Below are 19,381 nucleotides of genomic sequence, written 5' to 3' on the forward strand. Positions count from 1 at the left end.
CTCACAAACCAAATTTCATCCACAATAGAGCATAAACAACAATGTTCAAGGCTTATTTAAAAAGAACAAAGGCAAAATGGAAAACTGTTCTGTGGTCAGATGAGTCAAACTTTGAAATTCTTTTGGGAAACCACTGACACTGTGTCCTAAGGACTAAGGGGAGAGGGATCATCCAGCGTGTTATCGGCACATTGTTCAAAACCCTGCAACTCTGATGGTATGAGGTTGCATTAATGCCTATGGCGTGGACAGCTTACACATCTGGAAAGGAACTATCAACGCTGGAAAATAGATAAAGGTTTTAGGGCAACATATGCTCCCATCCAGACAAAGTCTCTTTCAGGGAAGGCCTTGACTATAGCAAGACAATGCTAAACCACATCCATCACAACAGCATGGCTTCACAGTAGAACACTCCTGGTGCTGAACTGGTCTGCCTGCAGTCCAGACTTTTCCCCAACAGAAAACATTTGGTGCATAATAAAATGAAAAAAAAAAAAAAAAAAAACAGCAAAGAAGACCTGGGACTATTGAGCAGCTAGAATCTTACATCAGTCAAGAATGGGACAACATTCCTCTCCCAAAACTCCTGCAAATGGTCAAAATAAGCCAGTATTTTTCAATATGTGGTAAAATGTTTCAGTTTTAACATCATATTTTGCTTCAGTTCTATTGTAAATAAAATATGGGTTTATGAGATGTGCAAATCATATCATACTGTTTTTATTTTCATTTAACACAGCGCCCCAGCTTTTTTAAATTTCGGCTGTATCTTAGCCATTAAAGTTAGATGAGGACTGTTTTCCAAAGCTCTTCAGATATGCCTTTTCGTCCTCTGTAATCAAATTCCAGACATCAGGTGACATCAAATCTATGAATAAAGGAAATAGAAAACAATACGCTGTCATTTTGTTGAGACATGCTCTGGATCAGCTCTCTTATAAGCATGTATCCCACAGACTTAATCTCACACTCATTTTGGGCTGATGTGCGTACGTGTGTCAGCGCCCTGAGTGAGGTTTCCTCCGCAGGAAGAAACAGTCACCCAGCGAAGTCCAAACAGAGGCCCCTGGTCGTGCTGGATCCTGGGGGTCTGGGTTACTGGAAGGCTAAGCAAGAGGGAAAGGAAGCCAGGAGAGTCAAAAAATAACTCTCCTCTGCCCTGACATGACAGTCGACGGAGCTGAGGGCTTCTGGGTCAGCTGGCTGCCTCGTCTACGAACCAAACAGTTCCTGAAGCGCCAGATGATCAAGGAAAAACCTGGCCAAGACACTTGATCCTCAATATGCAAGTCTTTTTTTCTTCATACTGTATATCAGACACATCTCCTTTTTAATTCCATCATTACTCTGCCCTACATGAATAGGAGCAGCAATGACTACTACTAAAAATTAATCTAGTGATTGTAAGATTTTGGGGCCCACTGGCCCCAAAAATCTGTGGTTTCATCTTGTGTAGTGTGTTATGATGAAGGACAATCAAGAGCACATCTGATACAAATCACGACCTCTGCAGAGAAAGTCTAGCATGTTTGATTTTTGTCCTGCCTTCTTTGATTTGTTCTGTGACAAAGGCTGAGCAATCAATCAAAATTTAGATTAAATCGCATCATGGCCTGCTGCAATTCTCAAACCACAGAAGGTGCAATATCTCTTTAACCTGAAATGTATGTCAAAACACCAGTTTAACACATTTTTGATGCAAACATTTAAGTGTCAATCTTTTCTAGCATAGTTTGCAAAAATCCTACCCTCCTTATTTTTGTATATGATTTCTTATTAAAAACAAGAATGACATAAAAATAGATCAATTCTTTCAACAGAACAACTCATTTCCTTTTGTAATATAAATCAAAATAATCACAATCAGATTATTTTTTCAAATCATTCAGCCCTATCTGTGACATTACTGACACTGACCAATGACAGCCCAGAGTGCATAGCAGTCACAAATGTAAAATAAATGGTTAAAGCTAAAGAAAAATGAATAGTACAGCATATACAGTATGTTTGTTTACAGTCTTCTTTCGGGTTGCAGTCCTGCAAACCCTTAATCCACCCAAAATCACTGCACTGGTTGCAACGATGATTGCATACCTCCATGTAGTCTTTTCATGCCTGTCAGTCAAGTCATTGCACAAATTTATTGCTGACATAGTAATTCTGTAACAGACTAAGAAATTTTGTAGTCTGATGGACCCAGTTCCAAGTAAACTTTACCTCAAAGTATGGTTATGAACACAAATGTACTTGATTCGGTATCCGTTTCAAGAGATGGTCTCTCAAAGTCCGTGGGAGATGTGGACACAACCTCACTTGAGTACAGAGTACTCAACAGCAAGAGGATTTGCAAGAGGCAACTCTACATCATTTTTTCTTCTAAAGTTGTTGTATCAGTGCATGACAAGGCTAAGTCATCATCTGAGCTGCACAGTAGATGTGGAAATAAGAAGCAGGTGGTTTTTGGTGTCTTAAAAATAAGAAAAAAAATCAGGATGGTCTCTAGTGTCACAGAGAGTAGACAAAAATCTACGAGTGGTTGTCATAGGTGTCTTTTTTTCTTCTTCCTGACAGATTTGCAAACCATACACCAAATATCTAAAATATTTCAATCGAACAAAATCAGAAGAGCAAAGTAACGATGGGTGTATCATTGTTAGTTATCCACAAATTGTATTTCCTGAAACCAGAACTGTTGCCGCTATGTTGGTGTCTCTTATATAAAAGCGATGACTCTTTGGTAACCTATGGGTGCTAAGAACTGAACTTATTTGCCAGCAGGGAGTGAAACTTGAAGAATGCTGGTCCTGCAATACTGAAATGCACCTCCATTAAAAATGGGAATTTCTATCGAAGACACAGGACATGCCAAAGCCCCTTTATTGTTTTGAAGTTGCCAGTTACTCCTGCATACCACTCTGTAGACCTCCTGTATTTTCTCTTCTCTGGTCAAATTTATGTGCAAAAGTAACTTTTCATGTATCTGTGGTTAATAAAACCTGCACTGCTGCTTAAAAAACATGCATTGAGGAGCCAAGAAGTTAGACTGTTGGATTGTCATTTGTGATTCTACATTTGCAGGAATAGAAGTCAAGAAAAGTGATAAAAAAAAGCACTAACCTGGAGCCTGCATGGTTTTCTATGAGGTACCAGGTAGCAGAGAAGTTCTCACTGGTGAAGTCTCCACTCATGCCAGGGAATGTCAGCTCCATGTCTTTCTGTGGGATTTTACCTCTGAAAGGAGAAAGATTAACAACGATGAGCAAAAAAGAGATGAAGGGCTGAGGAGAAACAAACTGTGTGTACAAATCAGATATTAGAGCACGGTTAATAAACAGTAGGAAATAAACTAGTGGTACAAACAATGACTCTAAAATAAAGATATAATAATGCACACATATGTAAATAATAAACTGTGTCTGATTGCCATTCTTGGCAAAGTAACTACTGATGTGAGGTCAGGCTGACATTTTCCAGCAGGGGGCAGTGTGCAGCCAAAAGTAGCCAGGCTGAGAGAGCTTGGCGTGGGAAGTGCAGTGTGTGACGCCTGGGTTCCCCTGGAGGACCCAGCACTCATTAGGAAAGCTTGATCTCTACTAATGACCCATGGCCTACGCAAACCAAACCCCCCCTCCACCTCCTCCACCACCACCCACTGTGCAGTTACACACAGAGAAAAACTAACACAGCAACAGTGCAGTACTATGGTGTACAACTTTAAAAAATAAAATGAGTTATGACGTATGATGCTCCAAAACAAAGCAATCATTAATCATATATTCCTGCAAAGCTGCTAAATGGTTCATAGTTACTGTATGTCATACAGAGTGGCAGTGTAAAATTCTTTATTAATTGCGTAAAGGTAAGAAGAAATTCCCACTGGATATGAACATATAAAATTATAGGCACAAGTCGGCACATATAGCAACTGTAAGTAAGGTAAAGCCAGAATAATGTTTTTTTATTTTGGTGTTTTCTTTAGTGTTTAAAGTTTAATTAAAGTTTAGTGTTTAAAACCTTGTTTTGGGGCGAACGAAGAAAATACTAAACTATACGATACAACAGTGCTGTAGGGTTTGCAGGATTCAATAAATTAGGGATTCAAGAAGTAAAGCTCTAGTATCAATATTTTAACTTTGGTGACGTGTGTTTAGTTTGTAGAAAACACTGATTAGAAAGACTATTTGCTCCCATTAGTTAAGCATGGCAATGCAGCGGATTACGGCAAAAATCCTAAATATGATTATTTTGTCAGATATTGAGATCATGATTATTAAAGATGACTACTATTTGCTTTTACAGCATCTGCACAATGCTGATTCTTTAAACAACACTTAAGCATTTCGAATATGTTGAAAACCAAACAATAAATAAATGTATTAGTGAATCATACTAAAATACAAATAAATAAACACATATTTACTTTATTTTGAGGTAGTGGTGTTGCTCTTTTGTGGCTCAAATATAACAAAAACAGAAACATTTCCCAAACATGACAAATTGACCAAAAAAAAAGCCCAGCATGACATACAGTGATGCAAAAAATAAAATGTTTATAGAGATTATCAGCCAAATGAGAAAATATCAGCATTGATAATAAATATGACAATAACCTTTAATATTTGAAAGTGAATAACTTTTTTCCCCCTAATAAGGCGGATTCCTCAAAAGTCCTTGACATGGTTGTCCTGTCAAACAATTAAAATATTTCATCATTTGTTGTTTCATTTTGGTATTTTTAAAGTTTTACACTTAGGGTAACTGACTTCCTGTTTGGATAAAGTCCTGCTTTTATTCTGAAAAATATGGATCTTTGTTAGATCAAAGATTATGGCATGAACTTAACTGCAGAAAAGGAATTTGTTATGGACTGAATAGGAAATAAGGAAACAATAAAAGGATAAATGTTTGATAAGAGAAAGTGCAGATGACTTTTGACTTGTCCACTGAGCTGTCTGAGTTTGTTAAACTGAATTTAGACATCAAGGAGTGGTGGAGGACTTATTTCACATCACTGTGGCTGCAGTGAGGCTTAACCTTAGTGTTCTGGAGGGGAAAAAAAAGTATGTGATTTATCCCAATTCAAATATTAAATGCACTTATTGTGGACCTTAATTAATTTCAAATAATGCATTAAGTCCAACAGTCCTATTTGATGTCTGTGGGCTTATGCCTTAACTGAGATCAGTGGTTTTCAAATAATGTGGCAAGGCACAACAGAGTGCCTTGAGGTAAGTCTTTGTGTGCTGCGGGAATTTGTACAACCATGCTTGATAACTACAATAATACAAAAACTAAAGATAATTTCACATGTTTTCACAGGTTTTTTGACACTATAAATCACTGTTTTAAACATGTAATATCACATGATATCAAAATATAAAAAACTGGAAAACCTTGTAGAAAACTTTTTTTTTTTCCACTGGATTGCAGGTATTTTCTAACCGTGCTTTTGTTCAAAAATACATACTTTGAATAATTAAGAGCAAAAACGACAAATGAGAGGTACAAAAGGTTTTGAATTTGTTATGGCAGATTGCTTTAATCAACAACTGTTAACTAAGCTGACAGGGCTAAAATGTAAGCTAAAAAATGTTATTTTAGTGTGTATTTGTATAAATTGGTTGTTTCCAAATGGTGCAGTGATGCATGTCTGGGTGTGTGTTGTGAATTTGAACGATTATGCATTATTATCACAACTAAAGAGTACAGATGGCATGTTAAAGAGGTGATGTTGAATGGATATAAGCATGGGGTGCCTTCAGATTTTTGCTTGGTCTTAGGTGTGCCCTTATCAAAAAGGTTTGAAAATCGCTGACTTAGATTGTGAGGATATTTAACTCAGTTTCACTACAATTATTGAATCTGTTAAAATGTTACTGTCTTATAAACTGGATGTGAAACATCTGTAGTGTTGTACTATTACACAGACTGAAAATATGCACAATTGATAACAATGCAAAGTTTTGATAATCTGCAAAACAGTACACTCACTTGCAAAAGTAAATATAAATTGTCTCTGTTTTTGTCAATGTAAACAGGAGAGGGGTGTACTGAGTATGCATAATGTTGAGAACCTCAATTCTTGTCTAGTATTTCTTAAAATAAACCTTTATGTTTATCATTTATCCCCAAATTTTTATTTCTGAGCCACATTTTTCTTTCTCACACATAAATATATCAACATATGTAAGAAAATATGTAAACCCTTCAATCTCAAACTGGGATATTTATCTTGTTTTGGTGCACATGTTAATTTTTTGGGGGGGTTTCAGCCCACCAGGATGGCTGCTTTAAAGTAACATACTGTAGATGAGCATGTGGAAATATTTGTAACAAATAAGCAACATGTTTATATCTTTTTCAACTCTCCTTCCTTTTCACCATAACCGTATAAAGAAGTGCCCAAGAGAGATGGTCTTTTACTAACAAACTGCTCCTCAGATTAATAGCCTAAAGAGGTATTTTATTCTAAAAAATCTTCCTGTATCAAATCAAAACAAACAAACGTGTTTTCATTGAATACGGTCAAAGACAATCATGTAGACTCTGCAGTCTGGATGTTTGGAGCAACCTTGGCAGGCGAGTGAATGGTACGGCCTGTTTATGGGGGTCTCGTCTCTGGCCACGAGCGGTCACTTGCCCCTGGCCCCTCTTAAGCAAACAAACACTAAGCTAGAAATGCCAGAACCTGACAACACAAACTATATATTACAACTTCTGCACTCCCTGCCAGGCGCGTGGGAGTCAGCATCACGCCGCCTGCTCCGAGGCAGCACTCAAACATGTGAGTGAGTCGAAGCTTCACTTCTTTCCAAATCCCTTTCTATCGTCGTCCTCTCTGTTTTATACACAATTATTGTGTTTCCACTCCCCGTGAGCAGCGGTTAGAGGCTGCCCAGCCATTGCTGTGTTGGCATAATATTTCAAACGCCTGCATATGGGGAGAGTTTGTTTCTGTTTGGGGATGTAAACCATGACTCAATAAGAGGAGCGTGTGTGTTTATGGCGGTGTGACTGTGCTGAGCGATTTGTGTGTATTCAAATGTTCTCAGTCCGTACTTGTCTATATCAATGCCCAGTGGATTGCTGGGTCTCAGGGAGAGCGGGGAGATGCCTTTGTTGCGGTCAGTCCTCATGTCGTAGTAGTTCATCTCATCTACCCACACAGCAGACTGGTCCAGGATACCTGCAGGACAGGGTGGGACAGGAGAGGCATGAAACGCGTCACTGAGTTCAGCTACATAGCTCAGACGTGCACCCACACACAGTGACACTCGCACACAAGATCACGCTTTTACTTATTTATTCAAATGTTGCAATATTTCTCTGTACTGATGAAACACTGGTGGTATAATCCGCCTTTTTCTGCCCCGAATATATCAGGTATCTATTTATGAAATGCAAATATAAAGTGAAAACAGCCATTCCGTTTCAGAAGAGAGGCCTACATGGAAGAAAACTTCAACCCACATCTTTTATCTAAATTCCAAATGACAGCAGTAAGAAATTTGATCATACTGAACCAAATTATGGAAAAAATTGCTTCATTTCCCACATTTTATTACCTTAGTAAACACTCTCCAAATGAGTTTATGAACTCTATCGCTTGTTTACAGTTTGTCAGTAAATGATGATGCTCATTTTGTCGATCATTTCCTCAGTAACAGTGAAAAAGATGATTTGGAATGGTTTTAAGTTGGGGTGTGACTACTTTGAGTCTGATAAAGAGTCTAAATAACAACCTGTAAACTAGTTGGAAAACAGCCCAAGCCTACCCGAGTCCGTGCATGTTCTCTCTCTGAGCCCAGTCCGACTCTCCCACTAACTTTATTCAAGAGCCTGAGCCTGATTTAAGCCCATCATTTGAATAAGTTGGCTATTGTATTTAGGTTTTAAAGTACAATTCTGAGTGCTTGAATGGCAGAAATCTGTTCAGATGAATTCTTAATGAGCGTTACATGGAGCCATGTATTAAATTACAAACAGTGTGTTTACTGGGGTACCTAAAAATCACAGTTTAACACTAGAGCTGCAGAAAAAATACACTTTTTAATTCCAAATACTCTCATTTTGTGAAGTTAATCTCCTTTTAAATGTCCACTATTAAAACTTGTTTTGTTGTGTTTTGGATTTTTGTCCTGTTTGAAGGGCAATAAGGGCAAACTTCCTGTTTGCATACAGACCTGCTTTTATTTTGAAAGAAAATAAGGAACTTTAGGTTGATGAAGGATTTTGGCAAAAAGGTAACCACAGAAAAAAGAACATGTTATGGATTGAAAATCAAACAATCAGATTTTGTGTTGCACTTTCCATTCAAATAATAAAGCACAGCGAGCTTTACAAACATTTATTTTAAGAAGGTAAAGGGAATATGGGAACAGTATAAAGAAATGTTTTCTGTAACACAAGGTGCAGATAACTTTTGACTCGTCCACAGATCTGAGTTTTTTAAACTGAAATGAGACATTAAGGAGCAGTGGTAGACTTATTTTATATCACTGTGGCTGCAGGGAGATGCTGGTGGCTTAACCTAAGTGCACTTAAAGGGACAATAAGGCATTAGATAATAGGATTTTAATTCACTACTTATGGAATGTAATACACTGAATAAATGAATCAATCCTGAAATCCCTAATTAAAAACACTTTTAAAATGAAAATGATCTATGACAGATAAAAACAAGTAGGCACCAGTGTAGCTCAATGGGTACAGCAGGTGCCCATGAGCAGAGGCTACAGTCCTCATCACTGGTCGTGGAATTGATTCCCAATCTAGGTGCTTTTTTGGTGCATGTCTTACCCACCCCATGTTTCCTGTTTTTCTTTATCTGTCCCATTAAAATAAAGGCAAACTGCCCAAAACATCATCTTTAAAAGAAATTAATAGCTAAATTAAGAAAAAAAAAAAAAAAATTGTAAACAAGAATTAATTTTGGATGGATTCAGTTTGGTTCAATCTAACAAGAATTAATTGCCTGATATTATAATAATAATAATAATAAAAAACTCTTTTACATTATAATGAAGTAGTGGAAAATACTGAGTCAGGTTTACCTATGAAAAAAGGCAACTAAGAGTAAGGGAATAAATGCATCAAAAGCTCATAGTTTATAACATTATGTAGAATAAACTTTATTCAAAATAAGTTGCAACCAGTGCAAATGCTCACGTTGCTTTAAATAATAAAAAAAACTCCTAAACAAATCAGGCTTTGCATAAAACATTACATTTAAGCTATAATAGAAAACAGAATAAAATGCATTCAAAACAAAAATAATAACACTCAAAACACATGAGCTAAATCAAGAATGTTCAATCTTATATGTCAGGTTACTGGCCACACTTAAACTCTCAGAAGGAGGAGATCATGAGGAGACATGCCATGCACTGTATTGCAATTAACACTGTTATAACTTTATTAAGTATCTTTCAAAATAAAGTTTAGCAATATGCTGTTAATTCTCATCTTTCTGATTATCACACCATAGCTTTCTCTCTACTTCCAACCCCAGAAATTAAAAGCTGATTAAAGAATACATTTATTTTTAACCTCAAGTTAAACTGACGATCTCCAGCTCGGGTAGAGTTTATAACTTTTAATAAGGCTAGTAGAGAAGAAATTTAAGTCTGACAGAGTGGCACTCAAAAATGCTGGGCCCTAGGACAATTGGTGAAATCGTGTAGTTACATTACAAATGTTCGTCACAAATCCCACAGCCAGCTGTCTTTATCAAATTTTGGCAAAAAGGTTCATTGAACAGAATTTTTGTTTGCTGCTCTGTCATCAAAGTTTTCTTTTCATGTTTATGAGTTTCTTTTTCTCTCTCACTCTGTTTTCTTAGCTGTAGACTAAAGGGATTGTTTGCCCATGGATGGATTTCTTGTCTTGCCTATTTCCATCCTGTTTTGGTATATTTTGTTTGTAGTTATTACCTTAATCACCGTAGCTGCATAAAAGATATATGATACAAGACTAAAACAGGTTTTGAAGCCCTCTTTGAAAGAAGCCTAAATGTCTGTTTCAAACTCTTAACTCATGTTTGTGTCTGTTTTATGTCACTGTCAATTCAACACATTTTGGTTTTGAGCTGTGGGTTTGAAATAAACAAACATTAAGACAACCACTTCCTGAATTTTTGAACTTTTGAGTGGACTGTCAGACTTTGTAGCATCAGAAAATAAAGGATAAATAAAACAAATGTTTAATAACCTCCAAAAACCCTCAAGAATCTTACCGATCCTCTCCGGCTTGATGAGTTTGAAAGAGACCGTGGAGGTGCCGAGACCTCCGGACTTTGTGGTGACGATGATTTCTCCCTTGTCGTCTTTGGCGGGACCCACACGGCACACTATCTTACTGGCTGACATCCACTCAGCTGTCAGCAGGCAGTTGTGGCCACAGATCGACAGACCTGAGACGGAAGGGAGAGGGAAAAGGGTGAAAAGGGTGAGCGATACAGCCACACAGTGACAGCACAAATAAACAAAACGTAGCGCCGTCGCACACTCACACAATCTATAACAAGACAAAACTGACTCAAACAGAATCGGCGTTTCTCAGCGGGTTAAGTCAAACTGTCATCAGGGGTTAGAGCTCAAGTTGGGGTCAGGATGGGCGTGGGTGGCCTTGACCTCCCCTCCTCTCATTCAGCTGCTTTAAGCTAACGAGTGTCACTTCAGCACTAAGTGGCCCATTACTGACACAATGTGCACTTTGCCCCAACATCTGCCGTCTTCATTTTAAACCCTCTTTAAATCTATTTGGACACTCGAAGACAGACGCAAGGATTACTCTGACATTTCCAGCTGAGGGGATTCTGAGAGCTTCACGTGTGTGTAATCAAACATCCTCAAAGCCTGTGAAAGCTGATCAACAAATAGCCCATAAAAGCGTGAATAATATGCCTATTAGAGTCCCATTTCCTGCATCTGTTCTCGACTGGCCACTTTGTTTGAACACATAAGCACTCACACACATTTGTGCATATCTAATTGTCTAATAACAGGCCCCAGGGACACTCATGGTCAGAAATAGACACGTATCACAGGCCTGGCATTGCATACCAAGCATGGAGTTCGGCTTAGTCCTCTGGACTGCCCCCCCATATTTCCCCTACCCCCTCTAAAACTGAAGAAGTAGGCAAGAGGTGAAATTGGTGAACGTGAAGGAGAATATTGACAGAGTTAGGGCTGGGAAATAAATTGAGTTTTAAAGGTGTTGATACATTTACAAACGAGAACAGGCTAAGATAATACTGTTCATATCAACATAGATTATGTTGTGTTAATGGATATTATATCAATTTAACTATCAAGGTGCTCTCAGTCAAAACAATAACAGAAGTTGACACGCAGAAACACGCTGCTCAGCTCTACCTATAACTGCTTGGTACTTATTGTTTTGAACTGAGGACTCTGTTCTACAAAAACATCACTCCTTCAGGTGTATTTGCTAATCTGTAAATCAACAAATCTTGGATAACTTTTACATACTGAGGGAGAAAAGCTGTTAAAAATGGCCTTCCTGTTTAAAGTTATGAGCTGCTCGTAAAGCATTATTGGATTTCTTTTGGGAAAGCCAAAACCAGGAAAGCCACTTTTAACAGCTTTTCTACCTCACTATGTAAAATTCATTCTATAATTGAAAATGTTATGTTACTGCATAGCACAGTGGTTCTCAACTGGTGTGTCTTGAAGTTCATTCCAGTGGGTACTAAATGTGAGCCAGGAAAAAAATGTGGGAAGAAGTCTTTGAATGCAAGCTCTCAGTGGACATTTAAATTCATGCATGTATTTTACTGGGTTTTCCCATGATGAAGAGTAAATTTCAGGATTTGTCTTAAGATTTCAACTTATCTATCTCCCTTTCTTTGGATAACTAAACTGGTTTTCCTAAGATAATGAGGAAATTCCTCAAGGACTTACCAAATGTACATGCTATCTTAGGAAAATGGACAAAACAAGATGTACGCATGCATGACTTTCTACTGTGATGCACTTTTAAATCAGGTTTGTTAATCCTGTCTCTGTTCAATTATGCTTTGTTCTATTTTAGGGTCCAAACTACAACATTTTCTATTAAACAAATCTGTGTGGATGAGAATTTTTTAAATTTGTGTTAAGATTTCTCTTATAAAAGAAATGGTGCTGGGTCCTGATGCCTGACTAGTTGAGAACCACATGTTTAAAAAATTCATCTTATGGAGCATTGTTTTTGATGAACAGTCCTCAATTTGAAACAAGAAGCCTTGAAGGCTAGTATAATGAACAGTGCATCTGGTCTCTACTGTACCTGGAAAATCCTTGTGGTGCCACAACATTACAGGAGATAGAGGGGTGGAGTTCAGCGTTACAGGGATGAGCTTGGGTGATCGAACTCACAAATGATTGCAGAAAAGAACTGTGGTTCATCACAAGTAAGCAGCAAAAACATGAATGAGATACAGCAACAGAACGGCAACTTCCAGGTGCAGTTACCACTTTATGATGTAGCAGTCTTTTGCATAACAGCTGGTGTTTCCATGAAAACTAAAAAAGTCCTGTCTGTAATGGTGGCTCTATCACGAGAACCACCTTAACAAAAACTGTTAAAACTGTAAAAATTAAGGATTTTCCAGGCTGTTAAAACTGTTGGGTGTATCTGAAGTCACTTAAGTACTCAACTGAAAATACATAAGTCATGGAAGTTGGCATTTTTTGATTAATATAGATGTTTCAGTACAAAAATTCCTACATATTATAGCTTTCAATAATACTGTATGTTTTTTGAAACCTCATTGAGCTAATGAAAAAAAAGATGCATGATCTAATGTGCAATAAAAAAGGTTGTTGAAGCACTTACAGTAATGCAATTTAAACAACTAAAGGTTAAGGGTGAAAGGGGAATTATAATTGTATTTATTCTATCATATTTAAGATCATTTTTATTTCCATCTTCCCCTACAGAAGGTTATTTTTCAATGTTATATTGTGCTGACATTTTGCAGCTGGCTGTTAATAAAGGGGCTCATGTTGACATAACTTAAAACTGACATTTTTATTATTTTTTTTACATTAAAAAATATCAAGTTGGGCTGCATTATTCAGTGAATTTTAATCACAAACACAGTTTTTCAGGATTGATATTCATGATTTCAATGTTGAGCAAAACCGTCATAATATGATTTTGGCCAAAACTGTTTATCAAGATACATCAAGATAAATATTTTTATCTCGTATCAAGAGAAATATCTTGTTTTTCCATTCAGTTAAGGAATATTGAGATATGATTTTCGGTCTGTATTTCCCAGCCCTAGGCAAAGTCTGACGTTCAAACACATAATGAGAACAAGACGGAGGCAGTCCATCTGTGTGGCTCTGAAAAATCAAAGACACATTAATAAAAAGTCTATTTTCACAATAATGCTTGTTGATAAATTCTTGATTTTCTCAAACAAGGCATACAGTAATGTAAACATTTACTCCAACTGAAAATTGTGTTTGTGTGTTGCAGAGAGAGCTGGCAGAATTAGAACAGAAGAAGAAAAGTGAATGACAAAACAAGAAAATATCAAACAGTTTTATTGGTTGGAGATTTTTCTTTAAGTTTTATTCACCAAAGAGGCTGGAGTGTTGTCACCACAAGCATGTGGGAGTTTTTGGTGTAAGCTTGAAGAGCACTTGAAACTTGCCTACCAGTGTTTGAAAAGGATGTATTAATGCTATCATGGAAAAACTGAAATAAAACAAATAAACATTAAACACTTTCCCTAGCTATTTATCTACACTTTGGTGCTGAAAAACACACCTGCTTCTGTTAAAACAGTTTTAATCCACGTGAGAATCAATGCATTTCTATCTGTAGACAGTTAAAATATTAAGTTAATATTTTCAAGTTGAGGTTTTTGTAAATGTACTTTTTATCTTTAAATTTGTTTATTTTTTAATCTTATTTTTACTCTGTTTTATCAATGAAAGTTAAGCATGAAGAGTCAAAAAGGGAAGAAATTCTTCATGAAGAGGAAAAGATTCAGGCGTCGTCCTGTCCACTTACGTATCATATAAACAAAAATAAACTTTACACCAGCCTGTTTAAAAAGGGGCCGCTGTGGTTTGCTGATGGATACATTAATGAAATCAATTCATATGTCCTAAATTTCCAAATCCTTAACTAACCGGGGGAAAATGAAAGGACAAAAGTTCACTACCGTTACTCTGTTTAACGGAGCCTCTTTTTCAATAACTTAACAAAGATACAAACGACAAAAAATGTCAAGATCATGCAATTAAAATAAATTTTAGAGTCATAATGTGTTGACATATTATTTATTTATGTCTTTATGCTGATGTAAATATATGTCTACAAAATGTTTATTTATTCTTACATGTTCATTTTAGCCTGATCTTTTCAAAAACAAGAAAGAAGGAAACTCCTACAGATGAGGTATGCACGGGATGAGAACTGATGTCTTCATTTCCCTTGGGAGTCGCTTTAGTGAAGCAGAAATTAATAAATGAAATCAAACAAACGTAGAAATGAGACATGTTTTCCAGGACCAAGCTGTTCATGTGAGGTTTATAATTCACTTATAAAAGTATTACCAATGAGGTCGGTCGAGCTTGTGCCCAGGTTTTCTCCACGGATGGTGACTTTGGTCCAGGCCGCGCCCTCTTTGGGCGAGATGCCCGTAACCAGCGGGGGCTGACGGGAGCGAGACATGGTGGCCTGAAGGAGAAGGGAACTCTGGGTCAATCAGCACCTGGACAATGGAAGCAGACACAGAGGACATGGTGAATAAGGCAGGTATCTAAAAAGAAAAGGTTCAGTAACACTTATAGACCACGACTAATAACAATGCTTTTTAAAATGATCAGAACAGAAACAAAACTTTTGAATTTGTGCAGCAGGATAGAGAAAATGTGCCCTACAGCACTTACATTGATATGATGCAGTACATTTTTCAACTGGGGGTAATGATTTTTCTTACTCAACAATTTCACTAAATTTTGCTGTGAATAAAAAAACATAACAAAGACGTTTTCTATCCAAAAATGATTTTACACCTCTAAAAAATCTTTATCACAACAACACTATCCAATGTCTATAAATAAGTGGATAATCTGCCCTCAGTCTCTTCTCCTCCTGCCTCTAGTGAAAAAAAACGAACCACACACATAAAGACACGTCCAAACCACATCTACGTCATACATACAGATGTGATATCTTTTATATCTTATAAAAATCTATGTCCTGTTTCACAAGTTTGTACAAGATTATGAATCCATGCAGAGGTATCTACAAGTGTTTTGTTACCACTATTAAATATGCCTGTGATGGGATTTCTCATATTATTGATAAACAGGATTAATCCATTGAATTATTTGCATGATTATAAGTTTATGGATTACTTAAAAAAAGACTAAACACTAATATCAATATTTTGATTTGTCCTGTAAGACTACTGACTAGTTTTTTATTTTTAATTTAAAGCTAAAATAACAAGGACTGTTAAACTGTTTCTGTGGTTAACGGCATTTAGAAATGATGTTTTTGTGCATTTAAAACTGCTTTTGTTTGATTTTGAGTTTTGGTACTGTCTTGAATGAGGGTTAGTTTCTCTGTTGGATACAGACCTGCTTTCATTCTGGAAGAAAATAAAGAACTTTTGGTAGACTGAAGATTATAGCATGAATTTAAGTATAGAAATAGGATTTTATTTCTTCTTGAAAAGGAAAATAACAGAACTATGAAAACATAAATGTTTGATAACACAAGGTGCAGATAAATTTGACTTGTCCACTGAGCTGTCTGTGGAATTTTTAAAGTGAAATGAGACATAAAGGAGCAATGGGGGATTTATTTCCCATAACTGTGGCTGCAGGGAGACGCTGCAGTGGCTCAACCAAAGTGTTCTGAAAGGGACTATAAATCATGCAATTAATGCAATTTCAAAAATCAATGCACTTTTTATAGAACCTAATATATTGCAATAAATGCATTAATGCTGACAGTCCTAAAAATAAGCCCTGAAAACAAACCTTTGCAACTTAGTGGCTTAAGAACTAGTTAAGTATTTTGGAAATTTTGCCATAAAAAACTTAAAGTTTCAAACTAAACATCAGATTTCCAAAAGCAATAACCAAAATTCTTAGTGTCAAGAAGGAACCATTGCCAGTAAAGCCAAAAACTTCTCAAAATATTAGGTACAGTCCACTCATTTTTAAAGTTCATTGACCTCTTTGTAATCTGAAAGATAAGCAGGATATTCTAGTTTTTAATATTGAGCTGGGGCAGAAAAATACAGGCCACAAGTGGCTGGCAGCGGGTGTTAATTTCCCACCCTGTAGGTCTCCTAACAATGTATGCATTGCAGCAGTTATCTCTGAGATAATAGGAAAAATAGAGAAGGGAGCCAAGAATGAAGGAGCAGACAGAGAGCAGGGAGGAAAGGAAGAATGTAAACCTCACAGCGAAGGATAAATAAACCTGGCCTCCCCAATCATTCCACATAAGCCCACACAATGCAGCACAGATTATGGTACCAACCAAGGAGCACCCATGCAAATCAGTTCATGTTGGGGTTGAGCAAAGGAAGAAAGGGGAAAGGCTCCAAATCAAAAAATGAAAGGATGTATTTCAGCAGCACAGATGTTTGCTAATAAATTACTGCCAGGTCTCAGAAAGACTGACCAATCCAGACTCTCTGAAGCTGCTTCAGCGGGGCTTCCGCCCTTTTGCTCCGCAGCCAAAACACGTTCTCCAAAAACAATGCTGGAGTTCACACGGACCGGACCTGAGACAAGTTCATGGTGGTCACCCTGTGCACAGTTAAACGGACTGTAATAAAGCGTAGGTGTATAAGTGAGGCGAGGAAGGCTTCCAGGGGCCGACAGGGCGAGAATATCATGGGAAATCAAAACTGACAGAGCACTATGATTAGTCTACTTGTTAAAGAGGCTTTCCTGTTGGAGGAGGAAAATCTGAAGTTTGCTCAGTGAAGCAGGAACTGAAAGTGTCAAGGGCTCTGAACCAGGGCTGACTTTCATATCATTTTAATTACCATGCTTTTTATACCAAAATTTATTATTTCTGTTGATTATTAGTCAAATGTGGCAGAAAACAGGACAAATTTCAATAGTTATTCCAGAAAATCTATCCTTGAATCTTGTTTAGTGTAATCAGCAAATTAAAAATCAAACACATTCAATTCAATGACATCAAAAATGTCATCCTTTCCCTACCTATGGGTCAAGCCTCCCTTGTACTAAAACAAGAGTTACATAAACATTTCTGCACAATACTTTCATAGTTGACGTCCAAAAGCATTATAAAATCATAGACATTTTTGAAGGATTCCTTTGTATTATCATTTGTATTGGTCAAATTTTGTGAGTTCTGTTCATCCCCATTATGCCATGAATACAGCAGAAGCAAGTGTAAATCTAAATTATTTTCTAATCACATTAATATTGTGAAAATTGAATAAAACACAAAAGAAATGAATGATTTTAACTGTTAAAAGCAAAAAATTCCCTGTTTTTATTCTTTTTTTTCTTTTTACAGTTAGTGTTTGTAATCTTTCTTGTTTTAATTAATGTAATATATAACTGCTTTGCCTTTTATTTATTTTCTCTGATTTTAATGTTGATTCATCTTTCACTTTGCTGTTGTTTTACTGAATTCATACTGGTGTAAATTAGTCTCCAAATCCTTTTAATAGTCTATCTTTTGTGGATCTTTTTTTCTGCTCTTAGAAAGCAATTTTAGCCATTTCTGAATTATCTAAAAGGTGCTTTAAAAATAAATTTTGATTAAATGATTGATTGATACATTCACATTGATTGTTTGCTTTTTCTTTACTGTTTGTCAAGCTAAAAAATAAGAAATAAGGCTTCAACTATATGGTTTTAAGCCCAATTTTAGGCCAGATTTCTGCCCAATTTGAGGCCTGATGCAAACCAGTATTTGTCCAAACAATTCCTAGGTGTGTGGTGTAAATATGATTACTTTGCAACTCCTAACTGTGACAGAGCATCCCAAATCTGAATATCTGAATATAAAACCTGTTTTATATTTTCCCTTCTAGGTCAGACTTCCTCCCATGGATTCTGTTATGACTGCGAGATGGTGACCCCCAGATGTTTCTCTCGTGCTTTTTTATTTTTTTATTTTTATTTTTTGTGAAGGGAGTCACTTGAAGTTTGTTATATTTTCTTTGTTGCAGATAAATGATAATGCAGATAAATTATTTGATGTAAATGAATGTTCTTGTTCTTTCAGCTATGTCTCCCTGAGGTAATAATTTGTTTATACTAGGAAGAGAAAAGGGTAATTAAATTTTGTTTTTGAGGACTAAAAGTTCATTTTCTGATCCTTTTGTGCTCGATTCATCTTGGGAGTGAGAAGGAGAGGTCACTGTTACGTTACATTTGGTATCTCCTTGGCTAACACTAGCCACAACGACCAATCATCAGTAAACAGAGAAGAAGTGCTGGGAAGTTATTCACACTTCAATTTCAATCAAAATTTTGTCTTCTAACAATTATAAAAACAAGTGAATCATGGTTATATAATAACAACGCTGTGTTATGCTTGTTTCATCCATGGGTTTTGTCATGAGGTAAATGTTTGGGATATTTTGGCCATAAAGAGTGGGCTTATTTTTTCTTCATTATCATAATACAGCATTATTTTTACACACAGACATTTTCCCACTTTATTTTTCATTATTGCTTGTAGCTCTTTTAGAGTGTCCAGGTTAGCATATGCAGGACAACAACCTGAGTACATCAGTCATCCTTCATGTTTGTTTTTCTTATAAAGCTACATTTTATCACGTGAGTTTCTGTGAGATTTTGTGTACAAGCAATCACTACTATTATTCCAAAAGCAGGTGTGTGGTCTCACGGTCTGGCTGGATCATTTAGTGTGTATGTACATTCATAATGCTGAAAATTAGCTGAGTCTGTGGGCTCCCACATTTTCTGTTGCTGTTAAGGTTGCTATGTCATCTAGCAGACGCTTTCTCCCAAAGTGAATTCAACTGGTACAGGTGTTCATGGTGATAAGGATCTTGTCCAAGGACTCACACTGGCTACTCATGCTGCTCTGAACAGGAATCGAACCCCCAAACTCCTGTAACAAAGTCAGTAAACCACTGAGCCATCTAGCTACAATCAAAAGCACAGCCTTTGACAAAAATAGATTAAACCTTATTCTAAAGTTAAACTATTGATTGTTGTAACTCCATTTTAAAGGACTGCAATGAAAAAGTTGACAATATAAAGGGGGTGGTGGGGGGGGTGACTAGGTGTGACCACACCATAAATGTTTGTAAGCCCTGATAAAGACCCACACAGTCAAAAATGTTGGCTGTTTAAATGATTTGTCCATCATAATC

General features: G+C 36.6%; 1 protein-coding gene across 2 annotated transcripts in view; it reads right to left on the minus strand.

Moving 5' to 3' along the window:
- Positions 1–19,381, minus strand: part of exoc2 (exocyst complex component 2) — a 100,956-nt gene that overhangs the window by 64,505 nt on the left and 17,070 nt on the right. For both annotated transcript variants that reach the window (XM_041791689.1, XM_041791688.1), the window contains exons 2-5: positions 14,583–14,740; positions 10,238–10,414; positions 7,063–7,189; positions 3,121–3,234 (exon numbers count right to left, since the gene is read on the minus strand). In XM_041791689.1, coding sequence (XP_041647623.1) covers positions 3,121–3,234; positions 7,063–7,189; positions 10,238–10,414; positions 14,583–14,700 — 536 coding nt within the window. In that variant the 5' untranslated portion in view covers positions 14,701–14,740. The remainder of the gene's footprint in view (positions 1–3,120; positions 3,235–7,062; positions 7,190–10,237; positions 10,415–14,582; positions 14,741–19,381) is intronic.

The sequence above is a fragment of the Cheilinus undulatus genome, linkage group 7, assembly GCF_018320785.1.
Source record: "Cheilinus undulatus linkage group 7, ASM1832078v1, whole genome shotgun sequence".
Classification (NCBI taxonomy): domain Eukaryota; kingdom Metazoa; phylum Chordata; class Actinopteri; order Labriformes; family Labridae; genus Cheilinus; species Cheilinus undulatus.